Raw genomic sequence first — 16,964 nt, 5'->3', positions numbered from 1 at the left:
TTGAAAAGAAAAACTCCTGGGTTTTCGTGTGGGAAACCATTTCTGGGATTATGTGAATCCATTTATTGTTTAGCTGAAATAATTCTGTCTTCTAGCTTTCAAACCCAAGAACAGCTGTTTCCTTTGGAATTCCCAAAGTCCACAGGCGTGACAGAAGAATTCATGCTAAGATTAAGATCTTAAAGACAAGGTAAGGACACAGATTCCATTGGCATAAATACCGAAACTGGGAAGATAGGTTTATGGGAGTGGATTGAAGAAGCCAAGAGAAGATCAGGAAGATATCCTATTGAAATATTTGGTGTGAGTATTTCTTGTCTTAGAGCACCAAAAAATATGTTTAATGGACTGTGCCATTCTCCACTGTCTCCATTGGAGATACCATCCCATCTCCAATGAGAATATATAGTTCAAAGCTGAACAACAGACTTGTTTTCACCTGTTTTTGACAGTGTTCCAGAAGACAAGGAGAAAAACTTTCTACCAGATTTGGGGAGGAATGGAATGCCTACATATACCTCTTTCTGAATATCCTCTTTCATGTGTAAACTGCAGTCCCTTTAACACACATCTACAGAACACTCGCTACCTTAGCAATATGGATATCTGTATTCCTAGAGTTAAACCCCTAATCCCTGAAAAGGGCGGGCTGTTGTATTATGGAAATAATAGTCTTATTACTAGGGATCTTGTTGTTGAATGACAAAATCCATGCTGAGTATGCAGCACTGCCATCATGGCAGTAAGTTCACTGAAAGCAAGGTATCTTTCTTTCTACGTGTTTATGCAAACTTAAGGCAGGCAAGCTGACATACAGAAGTGGGAGTTGTACCGTGCAAGAGAAGCACAGAGCCACTGTTTTTCTTTATAGTCCCTTTAAAACAGACCTTAGCATACTCAGTTAAAAGCAGCTAAAAGCCTTACTAAAGTTAAAGAGCTTCCTACTTTAAGTGCCAAGAAGCTTGATTCTGAGCAAAAATAGATTCTTTTCACTGCATTGCTAATTATCTCTACAATAACCAATGTCAGCTTGAGTGGCTTAAGTTTTATTATGAATACTTGTTTTCAGTGGACTCAATCAATTCTGTGTATCACGTTTACCTGAACACAAACCTTCATAGTGTTTCTAGTCAGTAAAAAAATGACGTGAAAGTAACGTATGATGCATTTCCTTAATGCACTGTTTTGAAAATTACTTTCGCTTCTGCTTCCTAAGCTTAATCAGAGAAAATGCAGGACTGATTTCAGTATATCTTTATTACAGGGCTTTAGGTATGTTTCCTCAATGCAACAATTTGTAAGATTTTTTTTTTCTGGGAACAGTGAAGTCTGCTACCAGTCTGGTCACATGAAAATTTCAAGTTGTCTTAATGCGAGCAAAGATGACTTAAAATACTTTTCGGAGGAGGAAAAGGAAAACCCAACAAAATCCCCGAAAATCTCAAGATGCTGCTGACAACGTGTAAAACTGTGACTACATCCTTTGGCATACGCAATAAAGATAACAGAAGTCTGTTTAGAAACAAACATTAAGTTTACATTGTACAAGTTTAGAAGAGTAAACTCTGGTTTTGTACCAATGAAATGTAAGATGGAGAAGTCTCCAGCCAAAAGGACATTTAAAAGCTGACTCTGTGGTATTCCTGTCTGTTGCTCTTCCAACTGGTGCATACAATCAGTTTTTCACTGGTAACTCTAGCTATGAAAGGGCAGAAATTAATTGATTTTGATGAATGCTGGCTAAATTTGCTAATTTGCTTCTGAAAGGAAGCAAATAGGAAATACCCAAATTCCAGGTAATAGTTTGCAGACCCAGAATTTCTGGCTGTGGAATTAACTCAAAGTCCTTGTATGTGCATTGCCACTTTGCTTACTTTTCCAGGTATACAAATATTGCTGCTCCAGGCAATAAGAAATTTCTTTGAGCTACAAAAAGAACCTTCCTGACCTTTTGTGATAGCACAGGGACCTCATATGAACATCGAAAACCAAACTGTCTCCAGCATGTTGAAAGGAGCGTAACTGTGTTGTAGGTAAGACAAAGCACAGAAGACAAGGATTTTTTTCATGGGGAAAGGCAGAACCAGAAGTAGAACCATATGATATGGTGTCGTCTCTGGGTCCTCCAGGTTTTAACCTGGTGAAAGAGACCTAGACCCATGTGCCTGCACAAGGCAAGTGAATCTATGGATAAGCAGTACCTTTCAGGAGTTCATGAGAGATGAAAGAGGGCAACTTTGAGTAAACTGTGGTCTTTGTGTCTTAGTTCCTATACCTACTGAGCGCACCAAGTGCGTATGGAAAGATTCTCAGCGTCAGACAGTGTGTCCATACAGCTCTGCAAAGGTAAAAAACCACTGTATGTGGACTCAGAAGTCTGCACTGCACGTTAGACTAACTGCCCCAATAAGACAAACCCACTCTTAAAATAAGCGTCACTTAGAATTATAAAAGGATATAGTAAATTTGACCATGTTATATTGCAGCTACTTAATATGTTCCACCCCTCACTTTGAATTCTAGAGCAGTTTTGTTGAACAAGACCATTGCAACACTATGGTACTGCTGAGATGTGTACACTGCCCAAGCTAGAATGGGAGTTTTCGGCTGCAAGAGGTGACAGGTCACCTGTTCATGAACCTGGTTATCAGCAATACTTGGATTTCAAATTGAGCTGGTAACATTTCTAATTTAAAAAAAATCTTACTACTTTATTTACTGTGTTGTCTTGCATTCTCTCATTAAGTGCTTGTCTGGCTTCCACACGAATCTTGAATAACTGTTCAAAGTCTACTCTGAATAGCATGACTGTGCCAACTAATTCTCACTTTTTCAGTCCAGTGAAACACAGGATAGTGCTGGTTTAGCATTTATGTGGTTACATTGCTTAGCTCCTTGAATAATGAGTAGGTGTTGCAGTGGCTTCCTGAAACAGCAGTCTCATTATCTCCTTATTTATTTTCAGTGTAATTTTAATTTGGCTTAAAATCAACCATTTCCCAATTCACCTTAATTTTCTGAGTGCCACAGGGCCATAAACTAAAAACCCAAAATGTTAACTCCTTAGAGAAAAAAAAAAATCTTTGCCTTTACCAGCCCATTTTATTTCATCAAAAGAATGAATTCCAGATTTTTAGGATTTACTTCAAATAATATTAAAATAAGTGACCAGTGCACAGTTTCAGGCTAGAAGTACCAAGTTTTTCAGATTGTGACTGTATCCTAGCAATGGTGTTCTCTCTCAAACACAACTTAGGTGATAGATACATAGCTTCTGATTATTCTTTCTTAATTTTTATTTCCTACTTCAGCTATTACTCACAGCCCTGAAAGCTGGTGTACTTTTCCCAGCTAGAATATACGGCCTGGTACAAGTGTTACTTTGCTTGGATGAAAGCAGCTGCACCTCTTAGACCTGTAGAGATGCAAAATAGGCCTTTTAATTAAAAAAAAATTACTTTAAAGCATTTCTGAAACTTCAGAACTTTGATCAAATTTTCCACTGCATTTCTGAAACTACTGTTAACTTCATGCAACCTACTAGATCAGTCATGTCCTCTTGCTAACTCTCCCTAAATACTATCCGCTTTGCTACATTTTCAGCTCCAAATTTTGCTATCAATTTATTTCTGACATGTTCATCATCCTTTTGCAATTCTAAATCATCCTCTCTGCTCCATACAGGGTACCCATCCAAGCGCTGCCCTGTCTGCAGAAAGTATGAAGTAGCCTCCACGTCACCGCTGTTTTTCAGAAAGGCCTGTGTAACAGTGAACAGGTCCACAGCAAACTTCTCCATGAAGTGCTCCATAGTTTTTACTACTTGTCCTACCACACTGGAAGAAGAACAAGTCCTTTTTGGTCTTTCTTGACTTTGTAATTTAATGCCAGGGAAAGCAGGGTCTTCTGGCCCAGTTTTCAGATCAGATGCTGTTTCTCCAGGGGACCTTCCCACTCCATCTTGTGTAGAAAGTTCTGCAACGTCTGAAGAGTCACTTTCTGACTAACAGTAAGAGAAGTGGAATCACCAATTAGACATGGTATTTTCTGGCAAGTCTTTTACCACTGCAACCAACCACCTTTCATTCTGACTCTACAGTATATTAAAACCCCAGAAATTACTAGGCATAGTAAAAGTTAGTGACTGAAGTGAAGCCATATCTGTTAATAAGACTGTACTGATCACAGCAAAGCATAAGGAACTATAAGGAAGAATTTGAACAAACTAAGCAGAAAAGGCAAAAGTAAGTGTTGATGCAACTGCAGGAACGTTTTTTGCCTGAGCTGAAAGGATGATTTCCATTTGCTAACACAGGTTTTAACGAGATAACCCCCATCACATAAACCCTCTCATGTTAACTCGGGCAGGGAATCAAGACAAAATGCACCAGCGAGGCACCATTTATCGCAAACCACATAGGTGACAGCTCAAAACGAAGTTCTTGTTTAGCCACAGAAGGGATATCGCGGCGCAAACTCATTTCATGTGTAAATCGTGAGTTTCTACCGCACCGTCTGTGACACCGGGGAAGTCCTGCCCCGTTCCGCTCGCGAGCAGTAGCGGCTGCAGCAGCACTGCTGCTCCCCCGGCTGCCCCGGTCGCTCACCTCCGTGCTTTCAAACTCCCGATTAGCTGCCGCGAACAGACCCTTGATCTGCGTGGGATCCTCCGTCTGCGGGGGCTCTGCGGAAATACGGGGGCATCGTCTGCAGGGCCTCAGCGGGGCCCGGACCTACGCTCGTTCCCGCCACCACAACCCCTCGCAGCCCTCCCCTGCCGCTGTGGCCCCCGCTCACCGCAGAGCCGCGGCCGCAGGTGCCGCAGGTAGCGGTCACGCATGGCCTGCCAGCTGTGCCGCGTCAGGCCGCTCCGCTCCAGCTCTATCCACAGCGCACGCCCGCTTTCCCGCACCGTGCCCTGGCCGCGCACCGCCCGGAGCAGCGCCGCATCCTCTGCCTCCGTGAAGGCCAGGCGGCCGCGGGCGGCCAACAGGAAGGGCTCCAGCGGCAGTCGCTGGTTGCGCTCCACGCACTCTGTCACGTACTCGGTTGAGACGGCCCCGTCGGGAGCCGCCTCGCCGGGCTGCGCCAGGAGCACGGCCCCCGGCTCCTGCACCCGGCACAGCCGCCCGCCGCCCGCCAGCACTAGTGGCGCCACGCGCAGCTTGGCTAGGCCGGGCCGCAGGTAGAACCGCATAGGACGGCCGTCATCCCACAGGAAAAGCGATCGGGACCGCGCCGCCCCGGCCTGGCCGCCCGCCATCGCCGCCCCAGCTCCGCCCGCCACCATCGCCGCGTGCGCAGGCGCGCAAAGGCGGAAGGGCGGTGGCAACAGTGGGGAGATGGAGATGGCGGCGGCGGCGCGCGAGTGCGAAGCGGCGGAGACTGAGTCGCACCTCAGCAAAAAGTGAGGGTGCGCGGGTGGTCAGGTGGGGCCGGGCCGGGGAGGTGAAGTGTGTCCAGCTGACCTGGTGCGTGTCTCCGCCAAGGCACCCGTCGGAGCGCCATGCTGAGCTCCGGCGCTGCGCGGCTCCGCAGCTGGGTCTGGAGGGCCGCGCCCGCGCTCCGATGTCAGCAGGCGCTTCATGACCAAAGCAGGTCGGTGCTTTGCGTCTGGCTTGAGCCGCTTCTTTCCTTATGGAGTCCTGCAAGGCGGGGTCAGGAGCGCGGCAGGAGCCCGAGGGCCGTGGGGGAATAGGCTGAACAGCGAAGGTGACTTCGGGAACCCTACGTTATTTCGGGGGGAGTTCGCCTTGTTTCACTTACGCGCTGTGTGGGGCTGCTAAGTTCTTAGGATACAACAGAGTGGGGCAAACCCTTGGACACGTAGGCACGCGTTCTCGTGGTCTGTCTAAACTATGTATAATTTCGCTTTCACTTTCTCTGAGTGTTTGTATCGTAGGGGATGAACTGAAGGAGTTCAAAGTAGAAAATGTTTAAACGTGTTTAAGAATTGTTCTGACTATTGGGAAAAGTAAGAGAAGTGACAGGGTTATTTGTCCAGTTAGATTTTGGCAGAATCCTGCCAACCATTTTCCTGTAGAAGTATCGGAGTACTTGCTGCATCCAGTTTCCTTCTCTTTTGCAGTGAGCTGAAGAGACGTTTAAAGGCTGAGAGAAAAACAGCTGAAAAAGAAGCAAAGCAGAAAGAGCAAAGTGAAAAGCATTCAAATAAGCCTTCCTTGACTTCTGACGATAACGTTGGTGCTGATGAGGAGAGCTTGGATCCAAATGTGAGCATATGGTCCCATGCTTATTAGATGTTCTCTGAATAAATCTTACTGACTTGCATTTGATTTTTTTTTATTCATGGGTAGTTAAATGGCTAAAAGGGGAGAGATGTATATTCCTGCATCAGGGCAGCTGCATTTTAGTTCACAGCCTGTAGCATATTTTCAGAGTCTAATAAAATAATTTGATTTTGTTTGTTTCTTGTGACAGCAATACTACAAGATTCGTAGCCATGCAGTCCAACAGCTTAAGGGCTCCAATGAAGATCCCTATCCCCACAAGTTCCATGTTGACTTATCTCTCTCAGATTTTATAGACAAGTACAGTCACCTGCAGCCAGGAGATCACCTGACAAACGTTACAGTGAGAGTGGCAGGTAAAAGTTTATCTGGGATACAGGAAAATGTAAAATCTTAGCTGCTTTTATTGATGGGTTGGTCTTTTTTGAGTTTTGCTGATCTCTTACTTAGTCATGAAGTCTGTAGCAGTGTTAAACTATTCAGGACGTACCCTTCAGACTGAGTGGACCTGTGCAACTTCCCTTGCAGCTATAAGATCAGACTGTAACATAGGCTCTGGGACCCAAAATTTTTATGGTCTTTCTAGTTTTCATTTTGCGACTTAACTGCTTCTCTTTTGTAGTTAGTGAATAGTTCAGAGCTGATGATTCTAAGTGATAGTACTGTGGCTTTTGCCCCTGTATCCTTTCTGCTAGGGACTCTTTTCCTGATGTTTAGCATACTTTGATATTTAGGTCGAATCCATGCAAAGCGTGCTGCTGGAGGGAAACTGATTTTCTATGATCTTCGTGGTGAAGGAGTCAAGTTGCAGGTCATGGCAAATTCCAGGTAAGCAGAGGTATCCCCAGTAGCATTCTAAACTGCACTGCATTCTGGGGTCTAGATACCTGTATTTGAGTATTCTATTTCATCTGTGGTTTGGCTTAGGCAGCCAAGTAATGTTTTGTTTCAGATGTTGTGGTCGATTTCCTGTTAAAATAACTTATATATATATATATATACACAATTTTTTTTTAAAATTTTTAAAAATAGGTTTTTAAATGCATTTTGTCTTGGAATGTTGAACTTTAAACAAACGTGCTTATATTTTATATTTGTTTTGTAATTACAGCCTTTACAAATCAGAGCAAGAGTATTTCCGTGTTAACAGCAAGCTGCGTCGTGGGGACATTATTGGTGTAGAGGGGAATCCTGGGAAAACAAGGAAAGGGGAACTGAGTATTATTCCTTATGAAATCACTCTGTTGTCTCCATGCCTGCACATGTTGCCTCATCTTCATTTTGGCCTCAAAGATAAGGTATTTGTCAAGCCTGTCAGTCTTGGAGGCAGTTTGACAGATCTTAGGATGGTTTTGGTGGGAAGGGACCTTAAAGATCATTTAGTTCCAACACCCCCGCCATGGGCAAGAATGCCACAGATAGGTCTGAATGGACAACCTTTGATACCTGCTGATATTATCAGTCAACAAAGGAATATTAGTTTTGTTTTGGTATTTTTTCCTTTGGCATGACATTTTATCTAGCTTGTTCTAAATATACGTGTTCTTTTCAGGAAACCAGATATCGTCAGAGATACTTGGATTTAATTCTTAATGATTATGTGAGGCAGAAATTTATAACCCGTGCAAAGATCATCACTTACCTTCGTAGCTTTCTAGATGAGTTGGGCTTTCTTGAGGTAAGGCATTGGTGTTCACTTCTCTTTGCATACTGAATGTGTTTACAATTTCTCGGCTTCAAGGATGTTTTATATTCAGGCTCATGTACAAAGTACTTACAGAACTGACAATAATTGCCTCAGCATGGTGTGTTTTATCAATTTAATGTAATGGGAGCAATTCCTTTCTTCTCTTCCTAAAGTTAAGGTTATTCATCAGTTGGTGAGGTTATGGCTTGGGAACCTTTATCAAGGCAATACTCCAAACTACTGCTGTCCTTTCCATATTTCAGTAAATTAAGGTGGAAACAACATCTTTAAAATGCTGGTTTGCCTGTAGAGAGAAAAGCCAATTTTACTTCCTGTAGGCAGAATTGGATTGTGTTGACCTAGGTGCAGGAAACTGCACTTGGCCATGTTGAATTTAATTTTCTGCGGTGTAGAGAGAGGATTTTGTGATAATACCACAGCGCTGTTCCTGGCTTTGATAACATGAACCCAGCAGGTTCACATTTGTAGTAAATATGAATGACTCTTCATATCAACAGATGAATTAAGTAATTGGTTATTACTGACTGCATGAAAAAAGTGCAGTTTTTTTCAGTGCATTTTAGTTCAGAATTGTTTCTATATACTGGAATGCCGAACAATAAGTGAAATACAGTTTTTTCATCAAAACTAGCTGGTTTTGTTTGTTTGCTTGATCTGTGCATTTCTGGTTTGGAAACAGATTTCATGAAAACAGGGAAATTGTTTTTGTTGTTACAGGTTGAAACTCCTATGATGAATGTAATTCCAGGCGGAGCTGTGGCAAAACCATTTATCACATACCACAATGAACTGGATATGAATTTATATATGAGAATTGCTCCAGAACTTTACCATAAGGTAAAATGCAAGCCTTACTAAGCCCATATTCTTCAAACTGTTTTAACAAAAGCAAGTGTAGCTAAAATGAGGATTATTTTTGAAGAAAGGTGGACTTGTCTCATGAATGAGATTTGTAAGGTTGTGTTGCAGTTGCATGTGTTTGGGCTCTCTTAGGTTCTTTTGAGAAAGTGTATTTACTAGAATTTCATTTTGTTTAGATGCTGGTGGTTGGTGGTCTGGATAGAGTATATGAAATTGGGCGTCAGTTCCGGAATGAAGGAATTGATTTGACTCACAACCCTGAGTTCACAACTTGTGAATTTTATATGGCTTATGCAGACTACCATGACTTAATGGAAATTACAGAGAAGTTGCTTTCAGGTGAAGTATGCAAAATTATTAAAAAATGAGTAAGAATCTCTGGAAGAATTGGTTATTATGTAGCATACTATTCTTCTAAACCTCACGTTCCTTTTGTAGGGATGGTGAAACACATTACTGGGAGTTACAAGATCACTTACCACCCAGATGGTCAAGATGGACAGACCTATGAGATAGATTTTACTCCTCCCTTCCGGCGCATTAGCATGGTGTATGATCTGGAAAAGGTCCTAGGAGTGAAATTTCCATCAACTGAGTGTTTTGAAACTGAAGGTTAGATGCTGAGTATGAGTGTCCTGTAATTCTTCCGTAACAGAAAGTGGGCAAAAGGTCACAAGTTCTCAGGCTGCAGTCTGTCAGCTGCTTTTTCTGAAGTAGTACTAACATATGGGATTACTTTCCTCTGGTTTTGTTGGTTTACCTGAGTCCAGAGAGAAGCCTTCATTCCTTGCCGTCTTTGGCAGGAGCTGACTCTTTAGCCTCTTCTGTTGTTGAATATATGTGAAAGGATATACTCAAGAGGCATGATGTAGGGAGTTCTTGAAGAGATCCAGCTTTTTACTTCTTATTCCTTCTCTTTTGTGTGGTTGAGTTTACATGCCTGTAATTGTAGCTTGGGTGTATGATTATTAGGGCCTTTCTTAAAAATGTAATTATGTGCTATTTTATTCCTGGTATTAAGAGACATAAGGAAACTAGTTCATATACTTTGTAGTGATTGTTTTTCCCCCCAGTTCCCTCCTCTTTCTGCCCCACCCCCCCCAATTAATTACATCCAGCAGTTACGTGGTGTTGTGCTTAACTGTTGTCAAATTTCTGAAGTATAAAATAACTACTCTTTTACTGTAAACAGTTAAAACCAAACACTGTTTTTGTAGATTGACGTTTAAACTCATATTTTTCATGGTGTCTACCATTGAGATCTTGTAAGTCACTCTTAAGAAATGTTGAAGAACAAAAAATGGTTGCTGGGGTTCCTGTTCTAATTTTTGTCTGCAATTTCAGAAACTCGCAGGTTCTTTGATAACCTTTGTATGGAGAGAAATGTTGAATGTCCGCCTCCCAGGACAACAGCCAGACTTCTTGACAAAGTAAGTAAAGGTGCTATTTTTATAATCCCAATGTCTTTTGAGGATCTCTCTGTATCAACAGAAGTCTCTTTGAAGAAAAAGTTTAGCTGCACCTGGAAAAACATGCTGCAATGCACTTCAGCTATTGCTGTATTACCATGAGAAAACTTGCTGTGTCAAAATCTTCTTTTGTGTCGTCTACACCAAAATGTAGTTTACTTATGTCTGCTTAACTTGAGCAGTAGGGGATTTTAGTTGGATAACTGGTCTCTTGTGGTTAAAACAGATTTGCTTTTTCTTAGGTCAGTTTTGTTTGTGAGATGTGTCCATCTGTATGTAGCTGACCAAAAGGGTGGAAATACCATATAGTTCTATCAGCTGTATTCCTTTGTACCCAAATATTGTCTGATAGCTGTTCTTTTGATGCTTTTCCCATTGGGCCTTGCTGTGCAAATTGACCTATTACACAGTTTTTGCTGTGTCGTTTTTCCTTACCTGACTGGGAAACACTCTCTGTTGATGAAGACATTAACATGACCAGAAATACTTCGGAAGCTCTTCAGATTTTTTGTACTTTCTTCAGTAGTGAAGAGAGGAAATTAGGGTGCTTGGTGAAGGCACTGCTAGGAAAGTGCATAGTTGTACACTGCATAATTGTTTCACTTTTGTTTTCCCAGTTAGTTGGTGAATTCCTGGAAGTCACTTGTATCAACCCAACATTGTTTTGCTTTTGTTTTCCCAGTTAGTTGGTGAATTCCTGGAAGTCACTTGTATCAACCCAACATTGTTTTGCTTTTGTTTTCCCAGTTAGTCGGTGAATTCCTGGAAGTCACTTGTATCAACCCTACATTCATCTGTGATCACCCGCAGGTCATGAGTCCGCTTGCCAAATGGTAAGAGTATGACACACCGTCAGTGTGTAACTCAAATCTTCTACTTCATTAAAAAAAAAAGTTGCATATGTGAAAGCAGAGATTTTGATGTTGTGTACTTGTTTGTGAATTTTGACACAAACCAAGATAGACATTGATTCCTGAGCATGAAACCCATCATCCAGGGAAGAGGTGTGTCAATACTTAGTACTTAGAAGTTTTGACAGCTGTTAGTGCTAAGGGTGAGCAATGCCCCTAAGTCACATATGTGCTTTTTGCTTCTATGTTTATTTTAAGGTATGTCTGTTTTGTCTTCTTCACACAGGCATCGCTCTCTTCCGGGACTAACAGAACGCTTTGAACTCTTTGTAATGAAGAAGGAAGTGTGCAATGCGTACACGGAACTTAATGATCCTTTCCGGCAGCGTCAGCTTTTTGAGGATCAGGCCAAGGTATGGTGTCTTGCTGATAGTGAATATAATACAGGCATGTAAGCAAAGAGTATTTCCTATGTCTGTTCCAAATCTGTCATTAGTACCTACTGCTGAAAAGAGTTGCTACTACTTTGAGCGAGTATTTGTCACTGAAATGAAAGCCTGTCATTAAAATTCAATTCCTTTTATAGGAACCTTGCTCTTTAAGGTAAATGAGGTCAAACACTGCTGTTGATGAGGTTTTTTAGTGCAACTTTGTTTTGGAATATCTTCCCTTTTATTCCACCCAAAGTACTAATCTGGAAAAACCCAAATGTGCAAAATGTTTTCTGTGTCTTGCCCAGGTTGAAAGGTTTTTTTTTCCCAGTTAAGTATTTATATAGTCATACAACATTATACTTCTAGGTTCTTAAACTAATTTTCATGTCCAGCAAGAGTTTGAATGCTGTGTAAGAAGTAGCTTAATTTCCTGAACAGAGTCACTAATATTTTAAGGTGACTCACAGGATACAGGTCCAGATTGGAAACTATTAGGCTTGCAAATTTATAATACTAGATTTCTCTATGTGAGCCTCCAAAGGGAGTGACTGAAACTCGTTATTAATTTGGTGTACACATCCATGAGTGCATGCTTGGCCACACATGACTATTACTGTATCCCGCAGCCATAGGAGAGGAGAGAAGATCCAACAGGTAGGAATTGTGCAGCAAGATTGATTTATTAAATTATTTTACGAACTCTTTTCTAGACTTTTTTCTTCATAGTCTAATTGGACAAAGGATTAGCCACCCCCTGGGTTGATTGGCTAGAAATCCTAAACATCCATTGTCAAAATATTTTCCTACTGTACCATAAACATAGGTCTACAAGGTCGCTGGTGTTCATAGTTTATAGAACTTCTGCTAATCTCTTCGTGAGAGAGAAAAGTATCCCACGGGCTTAGAAAGAAGCAAGAAAATTCTTGCTAGCAGCAATATTGTATCCACACATGACCGAGGTCAAATGATATGGTCTGCAGAAACAGTTCCTGATCTTCATATTCTTTCTAATGGCTTCAAAGTGCCTGAGAGGTTTAAACAATTGTCAAAGCCAGAAAAATAGATTTATGTTAACTAGCTTGATGGTAAATTTCAAAATGTTCAGTCAGAATGAATAATATTACAGACGTCTTTAATTTTCGGTCTGTTGTACATATGCTTGCTGCAGTTCTCTCATGATTATAGCCAGACTTTGCAGACATATGATTATACGTATTGAATGAAAATTAGCCTCAACATTTAATGTTAAGGTGGAGACTGAGATGAAGGATGACAGTTTGCATTTCAGGATTTCAGGGAGAAAAATTTGCCATAACAGTCTTAGCAAAGTCTTCTTGAACCTGTGAGCAAAAGTGTTTGCTGTTGCTTTGACACTTATTTTTGGCATTTTCTAAATTTGAGACGGTTGGCTAATCTGTGTTTTAATTATTATGACTTTTGTCACTTGGAGACTGTCAGGGTTGGGTGCATTAGTTACCATCTCAGTATAGGGTTTTTTAGCCTTTCTATTTGAGAGGGAAAAAAACAGCCCCTAATCTTAGTTTGTGGAGCAGCTACTGATCATTCAAGTAATTATGCTTCTTTGTTGCTTCTGCAAACATTGAAAGGGGGGTTGCTACCAATACAACCTTATAAGCCTTTGAAAGCAATTCATTCTACTGTCATCTGCTGCCACATGGCTCTGAAAGATGGCTTTTACTGAAGTGAAGAGCCTGGACCTTTGCGGACATAGGAAACTTGTAAGTCAGAAAGGAATTGAGTCCAGAGCTATTTTAGGAGCACCTGTATGAAGGATCTCAAGAGTTCTCTGTGTGCTGAGGTTCCTTCATCTGTTACTCATTTGCACAGCTCTATCAGGCACCAATCAGTTTCATGGCTTCTACAAATCGCAGTATTCCTCCCTTTTTGGTAGGGGTTAGCAGGAGTGATACTGTCTAGCTCTGTACAATCCACGTTTTACTATTAATCTCATTTAGGCAAAAGCTGCAGGTGATGATGAAGCCATGTTTATTGATGAAAACTTCTGCACTGCACTGGAGTATGGTCTTCCTCCTACAGCTGGCTGGGGCATGGGAATTGATCGCTTGACCATGTTCCTTACAGATTCCAATAACATCAAGGTAAGCATTGGCAGTGGCAGTGCTTTCCTACTGCTGGTTTTGTCAGGTAGCAGGGAATGGGATTCGGCAAAGCAGGCCGTCTCTTCGACGAAACCAGTGCCAGACAATGCAGCTGCGTGCGATTCTTTAAGACGCAGAATCCCGCCTGGGAAAAGCTAGGAAAAGCTCCTTTGCGCACTTGCTCAGATCTCTGAGGCGCAGCTGACCAGCGGAGCCGGGGCTGGGGCAGCTCTCGCGAGATCTCCGCACGGGATGTGGCGTTGCTGGTCGGCGCGGCCGCTGACGCTGTCTCCGTTTGCAGGAGGTGCTGCTCTTCCCCGCCATGAAACCGGAGGACAACAAGAAGGAGGGGCAGCCCGCCGAGGGCACCTCTGTGTGAGGCTCCAGACCGCCGCGGGCACCTCCGCGTAAAGCCTGAGCGCGGCAAGGGCACCTCCGTTTCCGCTTCGGGGCGGCACATATCTTCAATAAAGTCCGCTTTCTCTGCACCCGTCTCTGAGTCTTTGTGCGTTTGCGCAAGAGGTGCCGCTCCCGGCGGGTCCCGCGCGCGAGAAGCAGCTGCGCGTGCGCGGGCACTGGGGCGCTCTGCGGGCGGTGCGGCCGCGGGGCTTTGGTTGTCGCCGCCCCTCCTGGCGAGGAGCAGCCGCACCGCGGGGCTTTGGTTGTCGCCGCCCCTCCTGGCGAGGAGCAGCCGCACCGCGGGGCTTTGATTGTCGCCGCCCCTCCTGGCGAGGAGCAGCCGCACCGCGGGGCTTTGGTTGTCGCCGCCCCTCCTGGCGAGGAGCAGCCGCACCGCGGGGCTTTGATTGTCGCCGCCCCTCCTGGCGAGGAGCAGCCGCACCGCGGGGCTTTGGTTGTCGCCGCCCCTCCTGGCGAGGAGCAGCCGCACCGCGGGGCTTTGGTTGTCGCCGCCCCTCCTGGCGAGGAGCAGCCGCACCGCGGGGCTTTGGTTGTCGCCGCCCCTCCTGGCGAGGAGCAGCCGCACCGCGGGGCTTTGGTTGTCGCCGCCCCTCCTGGCGAGGAGCAGCCGCACCGCGGGGCTTTGGTTGTCGCCGCCCCTCCTGGCGAGGAGCAGCCGCACCGCGGGGCTTTGGTTGTCGCCGCCCCTCCTGGCGAGGAGCAGCGGCGTCGTTGGCCCGGCGGGCGGGGAGGGGCCTGCAGGGACTGCTGCCGGGGTGGCGGCAAGTGCGCCCGAGCGCGGGCTGCTTCGGGTCTCTCGGCAAGGTGGAGGCCTCGAAAGGAGGCGGGTGGTGCCAGTTGCCTCAGGTGTGCTGCAGAGACCGCACCGGCACGGCGGCGTGATGCATGCGTTTGATTGCTACATAGTGGGAGCCTTGGGAACCTAGCAGCCCCACCTGCTGCTGCCCTTAAGGGTTTTAGCGTTGCTTCTTTATTTCTTGCGATTCGGAAAAAGTTATTTTCTATAAGTAGTCTTGAAAGGGGTGATGCAGTTTAGGTCTTGGTTATTGGAGTCTGGTGCAGGAAAGTGTCATGCAGAACAAGACGGTAGGGTTTGAAGAGATGGGGGTTTTTATTCAATTGTTGTGATGGAATCCAATTCTATGTAGAGCCTGCACTTGCATCAAGAGCCATGTGGTCAGCTGATGAAATCGCTGGGCTATGTTACCTGCATTATAGGACCAGACTTCCTAAGCAGGGGAAACCAGATCCAAACAGAGAATGGACTTCCCTGGCAGCTGTTGTCAAAGTGGAATCTGCAGCCCAAATAGAGGGTCTTGTTAGTCCAGGAAACTTGCAGGGTAAGCATGAGTTGTGGGAATAGGGGTGGGAGGGAAGGGAGGGGGAGAGGAGGTTCTTGATGCTTTCCTTTTATTTCCTTTTTTTAAAGATGCCTTTAAAAAAACAGACACCCCTTCCTATTCCATTTCAGTCTCCACCCAAATTCATTACTCTTTGTGATTGTAAAAGCTTTCACAACTTCTCTCTGGAAAGAGGTGGTTTTAGTGAAATGCTGTTCTTCCCAGACTGTAAATAAGACAATGAAAGCCTGCATTTGGCTGTTCAATATGTGGTGAAAGTCTAGGCAAGACCTGAATTCCTAATATAAACTCTTGAAAAAGCATGCTTAATTTGATAGAATCCTAGAAAGGTTTGCTCTCCTTTAACAGGTTGTGTTACTGCATTTTGCATTTGTGTTAGTTTGTCATCATCTTCTTTTCCCTTAGTGGCACTTCAGTGTTGTCAGGCAGATTGTATCCCATATACATTATCTCTTGTGTGCCTGAGGAATACTATGGCAGTGTCTGCTGTATGCTGTCTGGCATATCAAGCCTGTGTTAGCATTCCTTCTGTGCAGTCATAGACTTTTCCTAACACTGGTGCTTCTGCCTACTGTATTCAGTTCTTGACCTGATACTGTTTCCTTTCTGTAATGCTGTATGGTCCGCCTTCCCTTCTACTCAATATTCTGTGTGTTGTCATACCAGAATGACCGTATGAGAGCAGTGCTTCTGGCAATAGTTAGAGGTGATAGTTTTTTCAGTTATCATTGTTTCTTTTTCAGTAACTAAGGAAGTTGTTGCTATGGGAACTGGAACAAAATGTATTGGCCAAAACAAAATGCGAAAAACTGGTAAGTATGGTGTAAAATTCAAGAACCCAAGGCTACCTATGCTACCTTCTTTCTTGCTGGTGTCATAGAATCAATTAAGATGTCCAAGGCATTCTGCTCAGATGTGTTCTGGATTGAAGCCAGAAGTGTAAGGCAGACCTTCCTTCATCAGGGAGACAGGAGCTCAGGCAGCCACAGTGGCTGCCCTGAAGGTTTGCTGCACTTGCTGCCTTGAAGGTGAACGAACTTTTTATGTGTGGTATTGTGTAGTTTAGGCCCTGCGTCTGCATGCTCAAAGACTTCATAACTAAAAGCAAACAAAACATAAGCAAAGTAACTGTGCTTTGGTTACCTGTTGGAGTCTGGTTTTGTTGGGGTCTGATGCAAGAGGTACCACTGCTGGTACTAACCAACAGGAAGGTACTAATCGGGCTTTTCTTCCTTACTGCATGTTTTGCAACTAGATTGTTTTAAGTGTTTGTCCAATAAATGTATGGGATAGATATGTGACTTCTCACAACTACCATTTCTTACTGTGTATTGTAGGAGACTTTCCTTGCTCTGTGTGTCCATTTTTAAATTCATGATGTGTCTGTCTCCTCGGCTAGGACAGGGAAGAAGCCATAGTAATGATGAATGTGGAAAAGTGGCTAAGGGGGAAAAGTGTTCATGCATATGTAGGTACAGGGCTTTCTACC

At 43.8% G+C, this 16,964-nt stretch overlaps 3 protein-coding genes across 6 annotated transcripts in view; 2 read left to right on the top strand and 1 right to left on the bottom strand.

Annotated features, from left to right (window-relative positions):
* Nucleotides 1–1,239: 1,239 nt before the first annotated feature.
* On the bottom strand, nt 1,240–5,299 carry TERF2IP (TERF2 interacting protein). The gene is made up of 3 exons (XM_032121543.1): nt 4,798–5,299; nt 4,608–4,684; nt 1,240–4,003 (listed from the first exon to the last, which is right to left on the bottom strand). The coding sequence occupies exons 1-3, from the start codon at nt 5,288–5,290 to the stop codon at nt 3,563–3,565; spliced, it is 1,011 nt and encodes a 336-aa protein (XP_031977434.1). The 5' UTR covers nt 5,291–5,299; the 3' UTR covers nt 1,240–3,562.
* Nucleotides 5,300–5,303: 4 nt separating this feature from the next.
* Nucleotides 5,304–14,182, top strand: KARS1 (lysyl-tRNA synthetase 1). Of its 3 annotated transcripts, none has more exons than XM_032121517.1 (14): nt 5,304–5,407; nt 6,089–6,233; nt 6,442–6,607; nt 6,986–7,079; nt 7,363–7,549; nt 7,804–7,929; nt 8,677–8,796; nt 8,997–9,159; nt 9,259–9,432; nt 10,165–10,250; nt 11,037–11,122; nt 11,427–11,553; nt 13,551–13,694; nt 13,996–14,178. In XM_032121517.1, exons 1-14 carry the CDS (start codon nt 5,343–5,345, stop codon nt 14,071–14,073), a joined length of 1,761 nt encoding a protein of 586 aa, XP_031977408.1. In that variant the 5' UTR covers nt 5,304–5,342; the 3' UTR covers nt 14,074–14,178. The 3 variants fall into 3 exon arrangements, with proteins under 3 accessions (XP_031977408.1, XP_031977407.1, XP_031977409.1); XM_032121516.1 differs by having other exon boundaries at nt 5,375–5,598; nt 13,996–14,182; XM_032121518.1 differs by lacking the exons at nt 11,037–11,122; nt 11,427–11,553; nt 13,551–13,694; nt 13,996–14,178 and adding an exon at nt 10,907–10,990 and having other exon boundaries at nt 5,375–5,598.
* A 361-nt stretch (nt 14,183–14,543) lies between these two features.
* The window catches only part of ADAT1 (adenosine deaminase tRNA specific 1), a 30,187-nt gene continuing 27,766 nt past the window's right edge, over nt 14,544–16,964 (top strand). For both annotated transcript variants that reach the window (XM_032121492.1, XM_032121493.1), the window contains exons 1-3: nt 14,544–14,960; nt 15,263–15,454; nt 16,219–16,287. In XM_032121492.1, coding sequence (XP_031977383.1) covers nt 15,286–15,454; nt 16,219–16,287 — 238 coding nt within the window. In that variant the 5' untranslated portion in view covers nt 14,544–14,960; nt 15,263–15,285. The remainder of the gene's footprint in view (nt 14,961–15,262; nt 15,455–16,218; nt 16,288–16,964) is intronic.

Source organism: Corvus moneduloides, chromosome 12 (assembly GCF_009650955.1).
Source record: "Corvus moneduloides isolate bCorMon1 chromosome 12, bCorMon1.pri, whole genome shotgun sequence".
NCBI lineage: Eukaryota > Metazoa > Chordata > Aves > Passeriformes > Corvidae > Corvus > Corvus moneduloides.
This window is presented reverse-complemented; position numbering and strand designations above follow the sequence as displayed.